The sequence below is a fragment of the Enoplosus armatus genome, chromosome 6, assembly GCF_043641665.1.
Source record: "Enoplosus armatus isolate fEnoArm2 chromosome 6, fEnoArm2.hap1, whole genome shotgun sequence".
NCBI lineage: Eukaryota > Metazoa > Chordata > Actinopteri > Centrarchiformes > Enoplosidae > Enoplosus > Enoplosus armatus.
This window is the reverse complement of record NC_092185.1, coordinates 25,392,432-25,416,323: the sequence shown is the minus strand read 5'-3', so window position 1 is coordinate 25,416,323 and position 23,892 is coordinate 25,392,432. Positions and strand designations below refer to the sequence as shown.

The following is a 23,892-nucleotide window of genomic DNA, read 5'->3' as shown; positions in this document are numbered from 1 at the left end:
CCCCCTCAGTGACACAATATGCGAGATGTGTACAATAATATATATTGAGATTTCCCTCTAATTGCTCGTATTGGTTTGTCTTACTTTAGGGCTGCGCGTCTTAATTATTTTCTCTTTCACATACGACTAACAACTTTTAGTCGTAGCTTTTTTTTTTCGCTCAATCAAATTTAGTTTCGTCTATCAAATGTGTGCAAAGTGTGAAAAGAATTTCATCACATTTGAGAAGCTGGAACCAAAGGATGTTTGACGTGTCTTTGCTTGATAAACGACAAAATTGTTACGGATTCATTTCCTCGACTGAGCACCAGCCCAAAGTGAATCCATCAATTGATCAATTCATTTTCTGATCAACTAAATCATTCAATCGACTCGTGGTCAAACTCAACATTATCCCAGTTATAATAAAAGAGTAACTGACAGTCTTGATCTGTTTTGAAATACCTAATAATACAAATGTAGTATTGCTTAATAGTTAGGCAACAGTGTCACAACGCGTTTTATATTCGTGATAACTCATTAAAAAGACATACTGGCATCATAATGGAGAATTGTATAAATTAGCACGCTTCTTATCTTCTAGTGGTTTACATGTAATACTGAACTGTGATGCTAGAAAAAGGCCACCGGAAGCAGAGAGACACATCTCAGATTCAGAAATTCAACAACAACTTGTGGCCAAATTACTGTAAATTGACTGGACAAAAATTAAAAAAAATTACTTTAAATTTAAGTAACTATTTTTTATATAGTTTTATAGTATATAAGCCGTTTAAGAGCTCCTCTATTTAACATAGAATGAATAAACAGTTAGAATACCTCAATCTTTGCCTATGACAGTGGCGGTATTAGCGCTCTTACCTCTGTCTCCTGATCATCCGTGCTGCCCTCTGATTGGAGGATCCCTGGGTAGGGGCCCCACGTTGTGTCTGGATGGAGGTCCCTGCCAGCCACCACCCTGCTGTCGCCGCCTTCTTCACTTAACTCCAGGTCGTCTGGCGGGAGGAGAGAAGAGAGAAGCTGTTGACGTCAGGGAAGCGGCAAATCAGCCGGCAGTAGGCCGGACAAATACATAAACATGTTAATGTGCCGAAGTGATATTGATCCCAGCGTCATCCAGGACGTGTCATCAATCAACATTTGTAAGCACTGTTTTGCTTCATGTACAGTCTGAAGTTGCTTTTATGTCATTTAGTCATTTTAGGAATGCTTATGGCATCAATCAAAAAAAAAAAAAAAAACACGACCCACAGCATTTAGGAGATACCACATGAAACACGAACGAAAAAGCAGCATGTGGCTTGAAGTTGACCTGAACCCTTGCAACACCTCAGAACATGCAGGCAAAAAAAAAAAAAAAAAAAATGCCAACAGCTCAACAGCAGGGGGAGTTTGACACAAGCCGAGCACTGTCCCAGCCCGTTCAGATGGGAAACTTCTTGTGCACTTCCTCAAAGTGATAACTGTAGAGGGACACTGACAGCTGTGGTCTGAGCGAGCTGCAGCCCAGATAGAGCCAGTTAACCCGGGAGGCATGGAGGACTGATCCATCCATTTAAAAAAAAAAAAAAAAAAAAAATGGAACACAGCTCCAGAGTGCAGGGGGAGCGTTGGTCAGTGGTTTAGAGAGGCCTCCGCACATCTGAGGATAAATGAAACGAAGTTTGGGCAACGCTGGCGAGCGTTTCAGTTGGATTGAGTCCTACTGCTTCAGTTGCACGAGCAGCCTCAAGGTGTACTTCTAGAAAAGCTTTCTCGCTGTGACCCGGCCACCTGTCTCTTTTGATCAAAACGAACACACACACACAAAATCTGCCTCTCCTCCTCATCTCGTCCACGGTTCAGGCGACTGTTTCGGGGCGCGGGGGGGGGGGGGGGGGTCGGTCTAAAGTGGCGGGCCTGATAAGAGTGTTTGTCTAACACTCTCCATGTCAAAACACTCATCTATCTTCTCTGTATCTATCCCCACCAGAGAACAACGGACAGGCGCTGATAAAAAGGCTTTCCCACAGCCGGTGGGTGGGGGCGGGGGTTGGGGGGGGGTGTTGGGGTTATGGACAGGAGACGGGAGCAGGAAGGAGCGTGGTTTGAGGGAAAGTAAAGTAGGAGGGACACAAGGCGGCGAGAAGCAGATATTCATTTAATGAAGCGAGTCCTTGAAACCCAAATAGCGGTTGAAAATTATTCTTTGGCTGTCAAAAAGACTGTTACGGCAAAGTCACACAGGAAGTGGTGTGTTTCTCTTAACTCACGGCTCAAGGCTGCGATGACACCCGCACAATACAGCATAATGAATAACCCACATGTCACGCAGTGATAACATTTTTACGGAACTAGTTGACCTGATAGTATCTGTTTTATTAGGATCAACACTGACCAAGTCTGTATGATGCTTGCTATTTTTGTTATTATTGTTTACCAGTAAAGGCCTACTTTTTCATTCTCTCGCCCCCAGTGTACACGAGAGCGCGACACTGATGCCAGACGCAACAAGAGCTGACCTGACACGCGCTTTGGGTCAGGTTGGGCCAATTGTTTTATTGAATGACTCAAGTTTTTGGCGAGCTCGAGTTCACAAATATTTTTGGGAAGAAAAGTTGCACTTCTTTGTCAGAATACAGCAAATTCAAAAAAGGATACATCCCGGGTTGTTTGGGTCTGCTCTCCTGATAAATGATAGATCGTCAGGTTCTGTTGGGGTTTGGACACTAACGCTCCAGGTTCCAGTCGGGTCAGTGTCGCATTTCAGTCCCAGGTCAAGCGCCAACCCAAACATGACTCCTCAAGACAGTCTAACCTGCTGGCTGCAGAGTCTGAAGTCTAGCGTCTGTCCAGCCAGTATCCTATCTCCTATCGTCCTATGGGGGCCTCAGTTTGGCCACTCTGACCCTCAGTATCTCAGCACTCCATCAATGTCCAGTCTGCCTCTGTGCCATTGGCCGATCCTCACCACGCGGGACTCTTATCAGCCTGACCGGCTCAATTGACCTGCAATTGTGAAATGGTGCAAGGATTTGACCTCAGTGAGCCAACACAGATATTAACTTATAAACAAGCCGGACACAAGCATTAGTTTCCCCAGGTATTAGGGCTGAACACACAACCCCAGAAAACAAACGCAACAGAAAGAAATGCTGCATATCCAGTCAACACAAGGGAAGTTCTCCGGGCCCCTAGGGGGAGCTCTAAGTGGAACAGCTTGATTTTTGACCCGAGAGAGAGAACTGATTTACTGATTTGGCCAAAATGTAGCATGTGGTATGCATGTACGGAAACGAAATAAGCAGTATGTCAAAAACACTTGGATGTCGTACTGATTCGAAAATATCTGCATCGGACCAGTCTACCTCGCCTACTGTGTCCCACAATGCAAAGCGCTGGCGGTGGTTTGCCATAAACATTACGTAAACTTTCAGTTATTTCACCTCAGCAAGTCCACCAAAATCTCAACAAATTTGAAGCAAGACATAAGCAACCCAGTTCCTGAATCTTCACCCATATTAGATCCACAAGGCCTCATTTAAAAGTGTGTTCCGACTTTTGTACGGCAGGGGCTTAATACCTGCGTGATTATTACTTCCGCTTTCTAAAGCCGGAAACGGGCTAAGCCTGGCAAAACAAATGGATTTGACAGTTTCATAGTGCAAACTACTGAAAATGTGTGTTTGAAGCGGAAGATGTTTTTTATAATATTGTAAAAGATTAAGGCCACATGTAAAGCACCTTTTTACATCACCTCTTGTGGTAGCATGACATGGATGCTTTGAAACAGCTACCACAACATCAAGAGGTAAAAGCTTTTTTTTGTTGTTGCAATATTGCTGTTTTTGTTGGGGTTTTTTTTAGCATTTCCGCTAAGGTTATTGTTAAGCTGTTAGTGAGTCAGTAAAGGCACCACGAATGAATGGAACAATCCTATAACATGGTTTAGATTAGGCTACATGGGTTGCATTCAAATGAAATTGAACAAATGTTTTTTATTTGGGGGTTTTTTTTCTTGATTTTTAGCCACGCTAGCAGCATGGCACTGGGAACGGCAATGTCGGTTGGGACCACACATTAAAAATACCGTACCTCAACAAGTGTTGGATGAACTACCGTGATATTATGTACAGACATCTACGGTGCCGGTGATTCTTTGACTGTTCCAATACTTTGCTTTATGACTCGATACTAAAATTCCCGCCAACCATCGGCTGCGCTTTGCGTGTATTGCTAATTAGCAAACGTTAGCACGCTAACACGCTTACCAAAAGATGGTGAACACGGTGGATGTCACGCCTGCTCGGCGTTTTAGCATCGTCGCTGTGTGCATGTTGGCACGCGGCCTCGCGGAGCTGCCGACGTGGCAACATTATTAAACGTATTTTCTGTGCCATTATTAACATACGTTGATGGAGTTTAATTGGTTAATTATGGGCAGCATCAATGACTGTGGATTATGTAGTCAGGGTTGTCTGTTTAATAAAACACTGCCTTTTCATGCTGGTAGGGAGAGAGTGCTATCAGTGCACCTCCGCTAATGAGTATATTTTGCTAATCCCAGCAGGTTAGCTGTGTTCACTGGGGTAACATGAGGCCTCCAACAATCCTAATCCCTGTTAATTACCCCTCCTGCCCACCACAGACCTGCATAACAGCCCAGCACTCCTTATCAATATGGCTGCACTGGCTGCTACTACTGTCACTGCTCTGTCTGATGCTATCCCCATTACTATTAAACACTGTACTGCGCGCACACACACACACACACACACACACACACACACAATTCTTTCTGCCAGTGCTAGATGACCCATTCCCCAAAACACAAGGCTGGATGGACTTGTTATCAATATCAACCAGCTCCACAGTATCCACACTGCCTCAGTCATTTAGCTCTGACACACACATTATCTTACAATCTCTCTTACACACACACACACACACACACACACACACACACACACACACTCAAAAACACAAATACTCACAGGTCCACAAGATGACACGTTAACACATGGCAGCCAAACACACACACACACACACACACTGTGCCCTCACACATCGAGCCTGTACACACCATCACACCAAATATACCCCCCCCCCACTTGTCACCAGCTACACACACACACACACATACACACAAAGGCTTATCAATACGGACGCTTCAGCAGCCGCTGGGGCATCCAGGCCTCTTTGACGAGCCAACACAATAAAACAATCAGTCCGTCATTAATGAAATGACTAACGCAATTAACCGATGAGTGTGTGTGTGTGTGTGTGTATAACACAGAGAGAGAGAGAGAGAGAGTGTTGATGATGTTGTTAGAGAATTTTTTTGGACCAGTACCGTTTTGTTTTTGTGCCTTGTTTGTCTCGTTCTGCTGTTTACATCACGCAAAGAAAAGTTTCTGTGTTTTACAGATTAAATCCATTAATGGAGAATGACTTTGTTAATGAACGTGACACTGATATCATCATAAAAGATGGCATCTATTGCCGAAAATTTGAGAGGAACAGAACATTTCATGCGTGTTGCACAACTGCTATATATTGCCACATCAAAAGGTCAGATTCACACGGCTAAGGTGAACTTAGCATACTGGTCAATACAAAGGGTCAATTCCCTCCAGCTTTGTCAAGACTCACAAAAGCTGTCCTCCCTGGAGTCACCATGTACGAGATAATAAATAATAATTTGTGTCTGTCCTCAGTGTCCCAGAACTTTGACTGTTGAAGTTTAAATACTTCACGCCTATTCGTTTCCGAATGACGGGGAGTTTCTAACGCCGGACGCCTTGATGAAGTTGTTTGCTGGACATGCTCAGGTCTGCAAAGGTCAGTGAATGTAACGCCGCCGCCATTGCTTAACGCTGACTTTATCTTTTTTAAAAAGATAAAGCTTCAGACATAGCACATGCACATCAAGCAGACTTCCAGACTTTTAAGTAAAGAAACAGGGTTACAAAGTTAAAGTAGATAAAAGAAAGAAAAAAAAACATTTCAATGAAATAACAGTAAAAGTTTAAGTGATAGTGAAGCATCATCAGGCCTTAAGACATTGCGATGGATTTACTTTACCAACAAAAAGAATGTATTCACATGTCATGCAGCCCTGTTGGAAAATATATACTTAATCAGGTTGATTAAATGTTACGTTTTCAGATGATACAGCTCCACAACTTAAACTAATGTGTCATATTCTTAATAAATGTCTACTTAGTGGAAACTGTCCACAACCTTTGGAGAAATCAAAAGCAGCACACCAGCTTATTAAGGCACTTCAGAAGTTTGCAAGAAGTTTGCAAGATCTATTTGTTTCATGTTTTAGAAACAACAGTTCGTCAACATCAGCTATTGATTGTAAAAAAAATTTGTTCTTAAAATGATTTACCGCATTTACTAATTCCAGTTGGAGCGGACCTCGGGTTTTCTGGGAGTTTGTTCCAGATGTGTGTTGCGTGAAAACAGAATGCTGCGTGTTTAGTTTTGACTCTGGGGACAGTAGGCAGACCTGTCCCATATGATCTGAGAGAGGTCTTGCAGCTCCTAACCCGGTAGCAGATCGGAACTGTATTTCGGCCCTTTACCGTTCAGTGCGTTAGAAACCAACAATGCTTTTTTTTTATGTTTAGGTAAAGTAAAATGTTTAGGTTCCATCATCTGTGATCATTTCTGGGGTCAGTCTGTAGATTCATTCTTACAAATGTTGTGCAGGTCAACTGTCTTAGTGTGCAAGGAGTACCTGGTCCATCCAATAGGAATGAGTACCCTCAACAAACCTGCCTGATTGGATATCAATGAGGAATAAAGGTGGGGGGGGTGGGGGGGGGGTGTAACCAAACACTGATGTTCTCCTCTATCCGGCCTAATTGATTTTTAAAAAGACTATTGTTGATATCAAATGAGCACATCGCGGCGGAGCTATTGATTTTTCTGACACCACACAACAGGAAATCTTTATCTGCATGCTTCCCTGACCCCGCAATAATGGGTGGGGTCTAACCTCTGCCGAATGACAAATCCAGACGCCTCCTGTTCCTCTCTCTCTCTCTCTCTCTCTCTCTAGTCCTCATGGGAAACGCAGGACCAGATACTGTAGTTCTGTTCATGTTGGAAAAGGTGGGGTTCTGCCAAATACGCTTTCTTCTCATATATAAAACTACCGACATTTTCTGTTTGCAGTCTTTATCCCTTCTATATAATGTGAGCCACAGTATACTATATATACACATAGGCCCTATACTCAATATTACAGAGCCAGACAGGATCTCAAAGGCAGCATCTCCGATCATCTGTGTGCACAAATTCCTGTTTTGTTTCCCCAAACTGTTACGTTGGTAAACCTCTAGAAAAGTCTAAAGCTTTCTCGCATTAATGACCGCTCACGTCAGTTACAACGCTGGCTGATGAAAGGCCTCAATCGAACAACAAGTGAGCACTGATTGCACCTCCTTTTCTCTTTCTCTTTCTCGCCTCTCTCTCTCTCTGTCTCTCTCTCTCTCCCCATGATCTCCCATGCAGCACCCCTAGGTCCCTGGAGTCCGGCAGGCTTGGCTCAGCGGCAGATAGACATTTCTGGGATAGGCATCTACTGCTCAGGACCACGCAATCATTTCCATTTTACCCTCTGTTGCACAGGCAAGATAAGACACCTGCGTAGCCCCGCTAATCAGATGAGCTTCAACAGAACTTTATCATTGACATTTACCACTGTTTACCCAACTAATTTCTCTTAACTGCACTGCTGAACTTTTATCTACAAAATACATACACCACCAGAAAAGAGCAAGAAGCAAACATGCAAATTCACAAATATGCGAAGAAAGATAAAATGAGGGGGGGGGGAACTAAAAGCTTTTTTTTTTTTCTTTCTTTTTTTTTCTGTTCAGAGGACGAAAGGGGGTGAAAACAGAACAAGTGACAGGGCTACTGTTGACGAGATGAGCCCTCCTCCCCCCCCTCCAACTCACTGGGGACAAACAAATGCAAAGAATACTGACATTCACATGCAAAAACTTCATTTTGGAGTTTTATTTATTGCTGATAAAAAAATATATATATATATATATATATATATGCCTCTGCATGTATGTGTGTCTGAGAAAGAGAGTCCAGCATTATCCAGCCAGTCGCGCCATTCAGTGTTAGAACTGGCAAGTCTGTGTGGTTCTAAATGTGTACTACATGGTTTTGTTCCAGGTCATAATCCTGTTGGTTTTTATAAAAAAAAAAAAAACTCTTATTATGCCAGATTGCCATAGATATCTGCTGCACATTCATGCTCCCTGGAGGACGATTCACATTGAACTCTTCAGCTTCATTCTAGGTCAAATTGTTCATGTTGAGCATTGTCCCACGAGGATACACCTAATTTATGTTAATGACCCCATGGCTGGCAGTGTGGTAAACCACAGGGGCCCGATGAGCTGCTGGGTCCCAAAGCTCGTCCCGTTCTCTGTGTAGTGCGTAGAATGTTTTGTGCTACCTGTGTGGTCATTCCATTGAATATATTTAAGGTCTTGACACCAGATTTTGACAGAGGGAGACCTTCTTCAAGATGGGGCCCCACCTTAAGCCCCTTATCATGTTAGTTGATATTGTGCTTTAATGGCGCACGGTCCCGGAAGAACTATTCAGTAAAATCATGTATGTGTGTATGCAGGGTTTCCCCCAGAAAAGTTGTTGGGTTTGTTGTTGGTTGTACTTTTGATGGGGAGATTATGACTAAAATATCACTAAGTAATGTGTTGTTAGAAATAAGTCATTTATGTGTCTTGGAGTGCTGTGTTTAACAAAATATATCAAATGAAACTGAAATAAATAATGGAATACTTTTTGCACTCTAGAAAAACGTCCTCATTGACTGCTGAGTCTTACAGCATTGGAATGCTGGGCACACTGCAACGATATATTATAATATAACATATTAAAACAAATGGTATCAACGTTTTTTTTTTTTTGCAAAAAAAAAAAATCCAAACGGATCACTTTGAGGCCTCCAGGAAAAGTGGGCACTTGGATGGATTCCATTTGCTTTCAATTGAGTCCTCTCCGTATTGGCTCAATCAGACTTATAGCATAGCGAGACAGTGCTAGGAATTCCGCACATATTGCGAGCAGGACAATGTCAAACACACCTGTGGAAATTAAAGTCTGTATTCTCTTTGTATTTGGAGGGGAACGGCCCAAAAACTGAATTTCCAATATTGCGTTTCAAAGCAAAACAATGCTGACTGGAGAGTCATGACCGAGGGGGATGAGGGAATTCTTGGGACTAATGATCTGTGATCTCTGATGCGTGCGCACCTCAATGAGTGTATGTGTGTGTGTGTGTGTGTGTGTGAAATGGCACATACTTCACGAGCACAGCCCCCCCCCCCCACCTTCATCTCTCCCAGCCTTCCCTCTCTCCTCCGCTGTAGCCTGTCACAAATTGAAAGTGGAGACCTTCCAGAAACTATCCCTGATTATCACACATAAATTAATTAGAAAATGTTTCTTGACATTCTCTACGCACAGACGGGGGGGGGGGGGGACGGAGAGGAAAAAAGACTGAGGCAAAGCCACAAAATTAATTGTACGGTATGTGACTCCGATAATTAATTCAATCATTAATTCATGTCTGCTTTAACAACTCCTTCTGGCTCCCACGGAAAAAAAAAAAAAAAAAAAAAAAAAGGCATTTCAATCAGGCCGGTATCGACACACACGGGCCGGGAAGGAGACAAGTAAAAGTTAAAGAGCGATAGACTCGCTCAGCACACTCCGGGGGGGTCATATAGAGGTTCAGCAATTAAACACGACAAGAGCGAGAAGAAGTGAGCAGCGAGTGAAGCGAACAAACAGAGGGAACATGAGAAGGTCTGTAAAAACACAAGAGAGATGCCACTCCATAGAAAGAGTTCGCAAATACTGTTCGCTAGAAGAAGATTTTATAATTCGGCTTCATTCGTTTCTGGTCCGTCCTTCAACACACATTTTGCAAGGATTTTCAAAGCACTGCGTACATCTGCATCGTCTAAAGGCAATGTAACTATAAACACACAGCATGTTTCGGTATTATATCCTGGATAGAAGTGGAGAAAAAAAAAAAAAAAGGTCCATGTGGAACATTGTACGACATGCTGTTACAGTTGATTTTATAGGCGAAATTACCTTGGCATTATTATGGCAAAATACTTCTCTACTGCTACTGTAGACACAAGAACTCCCTTAAGTCTTGGGAAAACAAGTGATTGTTGTCTAATAAAGGAAGGAAACTGTGTGAGTGAGAGATACTGCAGAGGACACAGGGAGAAAGAGACGGAACATGATAAGAAAGAGAGATACGATGAGGACGAGCTGAGAGCGGGAGACGTGTGTGTGTGTGCTTCTGTACTTGCACGATGCCAGCATCCTCGCGAGGGCGGAGAAACGTTGGTCCTCACCGCTACAATGGAGCGGTTTTAGGGCCCGTAACGTGTCCATCTGCAGCTTTCTGTGGCGATACGGCAGTGCGTGCTCTTAAAGTGTACCGATGGGGAACGTCGCGTGGCGTGGCTGCGCTTACGTTTGAGGCCAAAAGTGTTAGAAATGCAGACTGCAAGAGCAAAAACGTTCCACTCGTCCATACCAAGATGTTTGATTTGACAGACAACTTATTCTAATTATAACTCTTCAACTCAAACTGCTCTTTCGTTCGTTTCTATCTGCCGGATGTCTCTCCCTTTTTTTCTGTGACTCACCCTGTTTTGAGTGTTTTGTCAGAGTGGCGTTCCCCCCCCCCTTTCTCTCCTACTCTGCTCTATGCTGGACCGTTACAGTACGTAACCATCGTCCAGTTTTATTGCCTCATGGTGAATATCAGGTATCGTACAGTGCTTTTTTTTTTTTAATGGCCACTTCAAATATTTAAATTACTGAATGAATATTCCTAACAAATTTCAGGCTGTGTGTAAGTTTCCCATAACATTACTAAAGTGACTTAAATCACAAATAATAGGTTTAGACATACATGAAACGTCTATGACTATCATCCTATGATACTTGTCAGCCATCAGTATCGTATTCATTCCTCACGATTGCAGCCACATCTGTCATAGATTCATTAATTCATCATATGATATGGTGCCACGTGTTCTGTTGTGTAGCTACTTAACGGTGAGTTTATTATATTTCTCTCTAATATCAGCCTAATATCAGACTATATCAGTATAATATTACAGGCACTGAGGCTGCCCAGATAACGGGCAGAGTAGGCAGAATATTCATAAAAAAAACACCCACATCAGGATTGCTACACCTAGCTAGCCAGGGCAGCAGTGTGGGCCAGCGCCAACAGGAGAACACACACCAGCTGCAGCATTATCAGGCATTACCAGTTTATTACACTTGAAGCATCTAGTTTTCTTTGGGATTTTTTTTTTCTCCAAGTTCCAAATGTATCCAGACCCAACACCAGAGGTCACGTGCTCGGGCAATGGATGTAGGCATTCGGAGCACCCTGACGAGTTGAATACAAACATGCTCAAGTGTGTTTTTGTGTGAGCGGAAGGCATGCAGGACGATGTGGCTGCAGGAGAAGCCAGGAATCTGATAATCAGCGTGCCAATGTCCAGTCCCACCGTCAACGCCAGGCCTTCCACGGGCTCACACAAGCGGGTGCATGTGAGCCACTGGGCTGATAGCATGCGGACAGCATGGAGAAATGTTCCTTTAGATTAGGGCCTTGTGCCTATCAATCATCAGGGATGGAGGAGGAGGGGGGGGGGGGGGAGGGGGGGGTGACACGTCGCAGACAGGCTGGAGAGAGAAGATGGCAGAGGAGCGTGTGTGTGTGTGTGACAGAGTGTGTGTGTCAGTCAGAATATGTGGTGTAGATCAAGAGTGGGCCACGGAGGCAGGGGCGTGATGCAGGCTTCAAGTACTCCTCATGAGCTTCTGCCACTTCCCACCACACACACATGTCCTCTGGCACACCTTTTTTTTGGGGGGGTTTTTAGGTTGCTCTCATCATATATAAGCTACTTTGTGCTGCAGTAAAAGCGAGGAAAGTATTTCTGATTCTGATTCTGATTCTGATTCTGAAAAAAATGGTCATAAGGCACCAAACTGATGAATTCAGCCATGAGACAAAATCATGGATATTGTGGTCGTGGATGCAACATGTAACCCATCACGCACTTCCATGACACACACACCTCGCAAAACGCCGCATCTGAGCTTGTCAACATGTGACGAAGCGGACGTGTTGGTGATATTTGCTTTAAGCATCGTTTACATCTTGACGCTGCACCACCTTCACAAATTCATTGGCAAAATGAACACACGAGGGTAATAGGAGATCCAAAAAAACAGTTGTTTTTAGCGACACCGGTGGCCGTTGAAGTGAATGGCAGTCAGTGTCCTGTTGCTCGTGCCCGCAGATCCATGGCGCATAGCCACAGCTAGCTGGTTAAATCTTACAGTTAGCGAGTCGTCCACCCCTGCCATGCAATCGCTCTTGGCTAGTAGGAAGCGATCGGTAGTTATACACTCGGGTTGGACGACACGTTACGTTTTTCACTCGTATTTCATGACGCAGACCATTAAAATAAGATTAAAGATTAAAATACGTGTTAATGGGAGCAAAACAAGCTTCCGCAGAAGTTCATTTCAAACTGCAGACTGTCTGTCCTCTGAGGCATGTCAGCCTCACTGACGAGACGAGCCCTCGAGACACACGACAGCCAATCGTCATCCCAGAGCGTTTTTGATTGACGGGTGGAATAGACAGGGTGCTTGCAGGGACACCCTCCTCCTGAGAGACACGGGAGTCTGCTGGCTGGAGATATGGAGGAAGACAGTACAGGACGTCGTTAAGTGTGTGAGAGACGGATGGATGGATGGATGGATGTGGGTCAGGCCTGTTCAAAAGGAGCTAGCAGTTGGTGTGCAACGAATATATTGCAATTGTAAGGCTGAAAATGAAGGGTTAGATGTGACTCCTAACAAGCATTTGTTATCCAATTTCAATTTCTGAACCTTACCACCCCGCATCGTAACCTCACCCGATCAAACCCTTTCCACTGCTCGGTCCATCTCATCCTCCTCCGCTGTAAAAAGCCCGTTTATGCCTGTTTGACTTGTCGTTCTTTCTTTTTCTTTTTTTTCCCCAGATGTAATTGCAGAGATGTAGGAAAGCGGCTACGTCGCTAAAAGGAGGTCAGAAGGAGCAAGGAAACAGCTGCGAACAGTCCTCCGTATTCGCTCCAGAGTGACATCCAGAGTCAGTCGGATTTATCCTCTAGGACCATGAATGTTTCCGCGAAAAGTCGTGGCAATCGATATTTCAGTCTAGAAACCCAAGAAACCCAACTTGCAATCCACCAAAATGATCCCCGAGGGAAACTGCTTTCCTGCTATTGCTTCGAGTACCTTAGCCAAAAAGGATAGCCTGACTGTCATTTCTTCATATTAAATCTCCCTCCCTCCCTCCTTCCCTCCCTCTATCTCTTAACCTTACCCACTTCCCATTCCCTCATCTCTAATTTCGCTATCTGAATTGCGCCTCTTAAAATCTCTCATCCCTCGCTCTCATTGATCCTGAAACCTTCTCACCTCTTTCACCCTTCATTAGTTATCTCTGCACTCTAAACTCAATATTGCACTTCTACATTCCAAACCACTTCTCCCGATCGCCCTCCCTCTCTCCCCTTCTTCCCCCTTTCTCCGCTCGTGTCGTTCTCTAAGCCCTTTCTAACCCTCGAACCCTCCGTCCCAAGTTCACCCCCTTTAACCTCGACCCGGTCTGGAGATGGCATCTCCTCTCAACGCTGGGAGTTAACCGTCTATGGTCCTGGTTTACCAGATAACAGATAACGCAGGAACACCACACAAAGATATTGTGGCATTAACACGGTGCATGTGTCAGCTCTTCTTGAAGTCTTATAGTCATCTGATTATATTCTTTATATATTAGCTACCACGTTTGGTTTTTGAAATAATGAAGATACAGCGCATGTTTGAATGAAGCAAAATCCACCATAGACTTATATTACTGTAAAACCTTTTAAAAAAAAAAAATGGTCACAAAGCAATAATTACAACAAAATGAAAACGGAAGGGTAACATTTTAGAGATATTAGCTTTTGGAGGTCCTGGATGAATCGCTCGAGAAATAGATGAGCGAACAAGCAGCAGCAGCAGCAGCAGTGCAGAAAACTGGAAGCTTTTACACAAACAATTTTCCTTCGGTTGCCACACTCGGCCATCCATGACTAGATGGATCAAACGGAGAAACAAAAGGTCGTTATCGCATGTGGACAAAGTGATGAGGACGCACCTTGTGCTGTTCCTGATGATTTCAATGGGGGTGGGGGGGTGGGGAGGGGAGGGGTTTGCCAGTATAATGCTTTATTTGAAGTCATTTAAATGACTCTGATAGGATAAGAGGAAAAACACACTCGCCTCGCTATGCAGACTTCCCGAGACCCTGGACTATAGACTAAGTTGTCAGAGGGTGTGATTGGACAGCCCGAAGAGGACCTTCTTGGCCGTCCATGTCACGGCAGATTTTGTCAAGGTGCTCCACTACTACCAATGCACTTTTCACTGTTTTTAACGGCTGCCGGGAGGCACTATGGCAAAAGACTATGAATATATTACACATGAATATGCTTTTCAGTTCCAAAATCAAAAGCTTAATGAAAACCAAACGCTCAAACGCGTTCCAAAAGAACTCCAAAAGACAATAACAAAAGGTTGCTCCCTGAACACATTCAGAATGGTAGAGCCGAAACGATTAGCTGAACAGCAATTGTTTAGATATTGAATAATTAATCAGAAAGTTCCCTTGTTCCATTTTCTAAATGGTGGGGATTTACTGCTTTTCTTTATCTTCAAGGACAGTAAGAATTGAGTATCTTTCGGTTTTGGACTGTTGATCAAAACTATGGGACTTTGGGAAACTACGACATGACTGACATTTTATAAACCAAACAATGAATCAAGAAAATAAGCATGAGATCAATCCATAATAAATACAATTGTTCAATACAGCCCTATGGCATGGATTCCAAAATCTCAAACGGTAACAATTTCAGCCAGACCACAGGGACGCAACACGTATTAGAAATTCAGAAATCTTACGTTTATGGAACTAGCAGTATCTATGAATCTGCCATTTGTTTTCATGATTCATTGATTTACTTGTTTGGTCTATATAATGTACGTAAAACATAGTATGCCTACCACTATTACTATTTCCTGAAGTCCAAGTTGAGCAAGTCCAATTCTTCCAATAGCGTATTTTGTCCAACCGACATCTAAAAATCATAAAAAAGTTACCGTCACAGGAGGACACGGAAAGAGCAGCAAATCCTCAAAACTTGAGAAGCTTGAACTAGAGAAAGTTCTATCACCCCAGTCAGCAGATACAAACACCACTGAACCTTTCTTGGGGGGGGGGGGGTCCTGTAGATCTGAAGAGAGAGCTCTTGTATCTGCGTTATCTAACTCATATTCACAAACTGGGGGACGTTTTTTTTTGTCTATCGTCTTGGATATGAAGTGATGGCCGCTGACAATGGATTTGTACAAAGTGCTGGAAGGAGAGGATGTGTGTGCGGGGGGGGCGCAAGCCAGCCAGCCAGCCAGCCAGCCAGCCAGCCAGCGAATGACGAGGGATTACTGTGACACTCATTTGCATATCAAGAATTTTAAGCAGCGACGGAGAAAATACCGAACCCTCCAGCCTGCAAGGTCATTCAAAAGATAGGTTGTCTTTTTTTTTTTTTTTTTTCTTCTTCTTCTTCTCTTCATAATTTATTTTGCATAACATTCAGTGTGGACACGCTGTAGATTAAAAAGGTGGCTTTAGCATATCATGCCATCCCTGATAGGGACCAGCTCCCACCTACACTTCTCCTAGACACCATGCCACCACCACACCCTCATCAAACTGACACACACACACACACACACACGTACGCACACAGACATCATCTTGATTGTTTTAAGACGAACTACACATTGGAGGAAAGAAACTGAAAATTGCTGAAGCCTCTAATCCATTCCAAGTTTATCATCTCTTTAATTTTAATGGGTTTTTTTTTTTTTCCATATCAATAGAGGCCACAAAGCCAATGTTTTGATAGTCGCTGTTGGCAGAAAATGGTGTAAAAAAAAAAAGAAAAGAAAAAGAAAACAGGGAGAAAGGAAAAAAAAAAAGAATCGCCTTGACTATCATCTATGACTAAGGAATTAATTCAGATTGACATATATACAACTCATTATACACCGAGGAGACGGTGTCAAATATGTCGATTGAAAAATGTTGTGTCCAGTAATGAATTGTATTATCTCCAAGCAGGAAGAGAGAGAAAGAAAAAAAAAAAAAAAGAAAAACTGGCAGGGAGGATGAATTGAAATGTTCTGTTGTTGTTTTCTCCGTTTTATGTTAATATCAGTCCGTCCGAACAATTGCATGACTAGTAATGACTGCGACAAAGAAAGTATTTGAATAAATTATTTGAATAAATTAAAGAGATCATTATCATAAGGTTAGAACACAAACTACGCGTGGAAAGGGAAATGAAAATGTTCATATCTAGGAATTATTGTATTTCAAACTAGGATAAATCTTTTATTTTTACTGTTGGAATATAATTACTAGATTAGTGTTGTAATAATAACGAATATATATATATATATATATATATATATATATATATATATATATACATGAGAAAAAGGAGCAAAAGGTTTGTACATGTATGATATGGTCTACCAAAGTGTACCGAGTTAAGGTTAGGACTTCGTAGTGTGTATCTCCACGCTGTGATACAAAACAGCTATAAACATACATAGTATCGAAAAGAGGGTCACATGCTGATGGATGGAGGTACAGACGGAGGCTTAAAAGATGTACCATGACTGTCTGCGCTAGTGAAGAGATAGGAAGGAAGTCATGAAGAGGAAGGGACGAGGGACAAACGTAGACAAGGTGTAGCAGTAAGACTGAAATGTGAAGAAAAAAAAAATCGATGTACTTGACTGTAACGCAATGTTTAGAAGTGGATGATGTAACAAGCTTGGACGGGGGGTGGGGGGGTGGGGGGCCTGGCAGCACACAGCGTTTGAACAGCCTCGGAGTGGCACTCGGTAACTTCAGTTCGGGAAAGGGGAAAAAGGAAGGGAAATGCGACCGTTATCATTCCGTTTGTTCAACACTGCGGCGCATTGTGTGTTCACTTACTAAACCGAAGGCTCTAGAGAATCTGCCAAGAGGACCAGAGGCCAAGTGCTCAGTTTAACACGCGGTGCGTCGAGGAACCTTGAGGTGCTCTCGAAGACAAAATAACTGCTCACAGAAAGATTGTTTTTCACACTCAGCTGCCTCAGAACTATTTGTTTTCCACTGGAGCTCAATCAACAGAAATTTAACAGGCAACTATTTCTGTAATCAATTCATATTTCGAGGGAAATGCCACAGCTCTCCGTTTCCTGGTATCAAAACATTTTGAAATGACGTGTTTTTTGCTTTCTGACATCTGGTAGAAAAAGAAACGAAAAAAAAAAAACGATCAATCATTTAAGAAAAAAGAAAATAGTCTGCAAATTCATCAGTAATCAAAATATTAGTTGTTCCTTTCATTTCTACAATCATCATCTATCAAAACTCGCAAACCTGCTGGTATTAAAGGTCCCCTCTTATGCTAATTTCAGCTCTACATTTTTATTCTGGGACTCCACTAGAGAAGCTTTGCATGATTCACAGTAAAAAAAATGTATCTTCTACTGGCCCTTCAGGCAGCCCCTCAGCCCCCCCCCCCCCTGTCTGAAACAAGCCGTTTTAGACAAACTGAACAACCTCCAAACACTTGAAGAGTAGTTCCTGAGCAGAGCGCTCCAATAACTTAAGACAGACTGAGCGGGTGGATGAGCGTCCCTGTACTTGGTGGGTGGTGCTGTGATTGGAGCAGATGACCTGCTGGGGGCGTGGCTGAGTGCAGTGACTGTATAGTTGTGACATCACAACCTTACGGAAGCCCTGGCGGCTCGTTTGAAGGCGCAGTTTCTGAAGCACCTAGAGCTGCTTTATGATCAAACAAGACATGGAAATCTCACTTTTCCACAATTTGGGACCTTTAAGGGATGCAAATAAATATTATCTTCATTATTGATTGTGCTGTCAATTTATTAGTCTAGAAAGGTCAATGAAATTCAGAAGTTCCCGAAGCCCGAGGTGACTTGAAATTGCTTATTTCAACCAACTGACAACTCATACTCCATATATTTTCAATTATACAAAACAAAGAAAAGTAGAAAATGCTCACACACACATATAAATATACACACATATATGTTATATTTAATAACGTTAAGCCGTTAGTCTTTTTTTGAAATCTTTAAACTGCTTTTTTCCTAAGTTTCGATCTTTACTGTAACACTACAAAACAACCATTGAGTGAGGCCGAAGGATGCAGGTGAAAAACACACAGATTCAATCCAACATGGGACCTGGACATGAGCAAAACAGACATAAATAGCATGTAACACAAACAAAGTTGTCGCATAAAAGGTTGCAGTGACACTGCTGGACCACTGGCGTGATTAGCCTTAAAGCAAACAAACCCCACGAGATTAAAAGCTAGAATCTTACGGTCCCGGGAGCAGAAGTGTCTCAAAGGCAACAACAGGGAGGAACGACTGGAATACCAACACTCCCAGAGGAGATAAAACCCTATTTACTTCCATCCCAGCTCATACACACTTTTCCTCTCATCTGTTTATGGGAAATGTCTGATACATGGCAAACATTTTGTATGAACAAGAGCACATTAGCCAGCGACTCCAGCCCCACTGTGACATGCAGGATGAGGAAGAAGAAAGGAAACAATAAAAGGATGGAGAAGGAGGAGAGATGCTGTTAGGGGGTGGAGGATGGAGAGGAGAGAGAGAGGAGGGAGGGCTGTTAGTGGGGTGTTAGCGGTGATGGAGAGACCAGAGGAGGAGAAGGTGGATGGATGGAGGGAGGGAGGGAGGGGTGGCAGGAAGGGGAGGTGGAGGAGGGGGGGCTTGACGATAAGAGAAAAATTCAGACCGGTCAAAGTTTCCTTTTTGCCAATCGTGCTCCTGATAAAGACAGCGCCTGCTCCGGAGCTGATAGAGGGGCTATCTCTCCCCCCACCCCCCCACGCCCACCCCCCTTCCTCCTCCATCCCTCTGCCTCTCTCACCCAGCAGTTAGTTTGTGAGGAGGAGAGGAAGGAAGAAAAAAAAAAACCAAAAAAAAAACCGAAGGGCCCTATCAGTGCAGCATCATGGTGCTACCATCAACCAGCCACCACGCAGCAATTAATATCGCTCCAATTACTGTTAAAGGGACAAGGCTGGGACAGGACGATAATGAACACATCCTCTCTTCCCTACCAGAGGAATTAAAACACACACACACACACACACACACACACTTGCTGCACAGACACACATGCGCAGACATACATAAAACGTGTGCTGCTTGAAAAGGAAATAATAGTGAGATAGTGCGGTAATCTTCTTGCATTGTTTAACTCATTGAAGACAACAGACAGAGAAAAATAAATAACCAAACAACGCTTGATAAGAGAGGAAATAAATAATAAAATTATGGCGATTTACTTGTTATCTCCTCTTAGCCGTGTGTGTGTGTTTTTGTTACGACTTGAATACACCCCCCCCCCCCCAACACACACACACACACATTCACGTCTCATGTTCAGGACAGAACACAACAGACAGAGACATCACAGATACACACACACACACACACTTGAGAGCATATTACGATTTGAAATCACGGCGTGTTGTCTGGGTAACTTACATTTAATGCCAATATTCAGTGCTCTTTTCCCAGTTGCAGCACTTGGAAAGTAAAGGGCGTGGCGGTTGGGGTGTTTTTTTGTTTTGTTTTTGGTGTTTCTGTCCTTGATTCTTACATTTTTACTTGCCGTATCGTAACCGTACCGGTTTCCACGCACAAATATTTTAGAAGTAAATAGATTAAAAATGTCATTTGGAGTTTTGCAGAACATCAGTGTTCCGACCTGTGACGGGAAGACGAGTGTTACATTTCAAAAAAAGTGTAACCATCACTAACAATAGTGGGCTTTTTATTTCCGAAGAGGCAGCCCTCCTCCTCAGGAATACAATACAAGCCCCTCTGTGAGGTCCCTTTTACCCTAGGAATGTCCTTCTGAACAATTACTATTAGTTTTACAGCACATTTCGCTTCCATTCGGTTAACGGCGAACGCGAGAACACCTCGTGATGTCGTCATCAGTGCGGGCCGAACAGGTACGAAGAACTACGCGTTTTCACAATCTTGGGGGTAAAAGCAAATATTGAAAGTTCACGGTTCACTTTCACTTTGCTTCTTTGTTTCGGTTACTTCCAAATACCGGATGACATTTACCGGCTTGTACGGGGGGGACCCCTTGCGAGCGCACACTCACCTGGACCCCTCCACCGCGATGCCGCCTCCTCCTCCTCTTCCTCCCCTTCCTCTTCCTCTTCCCCGCCGCTGCGTGCCGCCGAACCTCGCTCCTCCCCGTCCTCGTCTTCATCGTCGGGGCCTCCCCGAGAGTCCTGCGTCCGGGGTTCTGGATACACAACACACACGACGGCCGCATTATAAAAAAAAAACATACGTTCAATGTGAAGCCCTTCAGTGTCACCCACACCGACTGGGACCTCTGTGTGTGTGTGTGTGTGTGTGTGTGTGTGTGTGTGTGTGTGTGTGCGTCTGGGCAGTGGCTGTTCCTGTCTGTTGATCAAAGGCAGCGGTGAAATGACTCCCTGGGCTGTGTAACACAACACCTACGCCAGAGATGGTCCCTTTGATTCTCACTGCAACTCTGGAGAATCAAAAGGACTCATCAGCAACAGCCTTCACTCTCTACCTTTAGGTTCTGGGGGCTCGTTCCATCTGTCTTCCACCAGTTTGTCATTTGCTTTCTCCCCCCCCCCCCCCCTCGGGCCTGTCACCTTCGGCAGAGGCCGAGGCCGAGGCCGCCTGTGTTCCTCTAATCAGCATTGATATCCTTGCAATTGATCAAGTTGATTGCAGAGCCTCCTGCTCGCTGATCAAAAGGCATCTGTGTGTGTGTGTGTGTGTGTGTGTGTGTGTGTTGCTGTGTTTATCCAGTGTGCATATTCTGTATGTGAACCCTGAACTTTGCCTGTGCTGCCGGTTATCAGCCGGTTCATCACACTGCTGGGTCTCTCCCTATTAGCAGGACTCACGATGAGTTAGATTAGATTAATAGTTACATCACAGCACCTCCGGCTATCTGAGCTGGAGATCTCTCTCTCTCTCTCTCTCTCTCTCTCTCCTTGTTCTCTGGTCTTGCATCATCATCGGGCCAAGGGTTAGGGTGACTCAAAAGCTGACTGCATGGAGACGGATCACAAACATGTCACTATTAATCTCACTAATGATCGTCACTGTGGTTACAACAAAACAAAATCGCCCAAATCTTTTAAGGCAGACATTTCTGTTGACGTATGAGGGAAGCATTTAAAACAACAACCAAAAATAAAAAAGTGTTTCTATATGTTCTCGTGTAAATCAATTAATTACATTATTTGCTAGTGTGCAGATTTCACGATTAAACGTAACCGTGAACTGTACAGCGCTGTGCTCTGTACATATCTTAGTCGGAATTCTCTAAAATTACATATATATATATATATTTAGGATCCATGTTTGTGTTTATGGAAACAAATGAGTATCAACACATGTGTTGGTAATGTGGATACTAAGCTTTAAAGGTTCTGTAGGTAGGTCAGTCTTGTATACTTGTGCGTGATACATGGATTATTTTTTTGGAAATGACCACAAAGTGAAATGTTGGTCATTCTCCTTATAACCCTCTTCATTTAAAAAGCAGTTCATCCACTTTTGTCCTTTTTCCCGGAACCCCCGCCCTCCTAACTTTTGCCCTTCTCTCCACTTCCTCCTTCCGGGCTCCCATTTTGTGCTCTCCCCTCCACAAAAAAAAAAAAAAAAAAAAAAAAACCCTCACCCAGTCTTCGGCCCCAATCCCGATAAACACCCCGGCTGCCTGCACAAAGCCTGTGTTTACCCTTGCATTCCCGCTCCGATAAACAGCGATAGCGCCCAATCGATACCAGCCATGAACGCCCCCGCTACCACGTGACACCCTCACACTCCTCTGTTATTAATGTAACAGTTGGGAGATTGGATCTGCATCGTCAAATAAATCAACACACACACACACACACACAAAGAGAAGGGAGATGCACACATACACACACACACACACCATCCATCTTGGCGTCACGTCCACCTTTCCACACGCAAACACTCATACACAACGGCATACTGTACACACAGGCAGGCAGATCTCCACGCACACACACACACACACACACACACACACCTCCCCCTGCCTAAATAGTGCCATTATTTTCAGCTATAAATCACATTGAATGGCACATTGATTTTATCCTGCAGGGGCTGAGGCAAGGGAGGAGAGCTAGAGACACAGTTATTGCGTTTAATATTATCAATATTATCTCCCATATCATCTCAGACAGGGAGGCAGGTATCAGGAGGAGTCGACAGACACTTTTCTGCCTCCCCCCTCGCACCCCTCTCCCACCCCACCCCACCCCCCTATAGCGAGACAGTCTCCATCAATCTGATAAGCTGAACTTCCCCTGTCACATCTGCAGGGCAAAGTCACCCAACAATCTCGCCTCCTAACTTCTACAACCCTCTGCACGTTTCTGATTTTAAAAGAAGCCTTTTTTTTTTTTTTGTCTTTTGCATCTTTTCTTTACGCATCTGTTCCCTCATATTTCATAGATCTATCCACTACAGTCTCCACGTCGGTCAATTTTGGCGGCATGGAGACTGCATACAGTAAGCCTGAAGAGAAATAAGTAGGAGCTTAAAATGCTCTTCGGGTTACACATAAAGCACAAGTAAAGCACAAGTTATTCATGTGTATTGATAAAAAACAAATGAAGCGCACCTATTGCGCCTATTAGCAATGTTGGTAATGGAGCTGAAATAGGCCAATATGGTTGTTTTTACTGTGGGTTTACTTGTGAGAAGAAACGGCCTTAGTCAAGGCTCCGGCGGCGAAAAGAGGTTTTAAAATGCACCAGTGATGCAGCCTGTGAGAGAACAGAGAAGCGTCTTCTTCCTCGCTGTTATAACATTTTTATAATTCACCGCTGTGCTCTCTCTCTCTCTCTCTCTCTCTCTCCATCATGAGAATATGATGCAAGCATGCAGCTGTTTCCCTCAATGTCCCGTCAAGCTGTAAGGAGCACCACCGCATGAATGACAAGAAAGCCACCATGTCAACAGACAGGCGAAAGTCGGCGATGTTGCGTATTCCATGTCCGGAAAGGGGCTTCGTGTTTCTTGTCAGGGAGAATCTGTACAATACGTTTTTGGTTTTTTTTTAGGTTTTAGGACTCATTCCTGTGGCACTCTGTTACCCATTTTGTTCCAAACAGCAGTCCAAAAACAAACCTATTTCATTTCGAATGACCTGAAACAGCGAAAAGCCACAAATTCTCACGTCGGAGGAGCTGAAATGATTATTGAAACAATCGCTCTATTATCGCAATTGTCTGTTTGACGAATCAACCAATCACATCGGAACTATTGCATGTGTACAGACAAAAAAAAAAAAAAGCAAAAAAAAAGCTGGAAGCTTACAAAAACCATCCTGATTGGTCCAAAAAAGGGCACGACAATTAGAGGTCAAAAGGAGGTGACATACTGACTAATCAGCCCCAGAAGTGGATTTTTATCAGGTTTCCTGTGATGTATGAGTACGATTGCCTTGTAAAAAAAAAAAAAAAAAAAAAAAGGGACCTTCACTTGTTTCTCGCTGCAACTGTACAGCAATTCTGAGAAGAGAGAGGG

At 43.6% G+C, this 23,892-nt stretch overlaps 1 protein-coding gene across 1 annotated transcript in view; it reads right to left on the bottom strand.

Annotated features, from left to right (window-relative positions):
• The window catches only part of zfpm1 (zinc finger protein, FOG family member 1), an 86,413-nt gene that overhangs the window by 19,498 nt on the left and 43,023 nt on the right, over nucleotides 1-23,892 (bottom strand). Inside the window, exons 3-4 of the mRNA XM_070907855.1 lie at nucleotides 20,438-20,584; nucleotides 862-995 (exon numbers count right to left, since the gene is read on the bottom strand). Coding sequence (XP_070763956.1) covers nucleotides 862-995; nucleotides 20,438-20,584 — 281 coding nt within the window. The remainder of the gene's footprint in view (nucleotides 1-861; nucleotides 996-20,437; nucleotides 20,585-23,892) is intronic.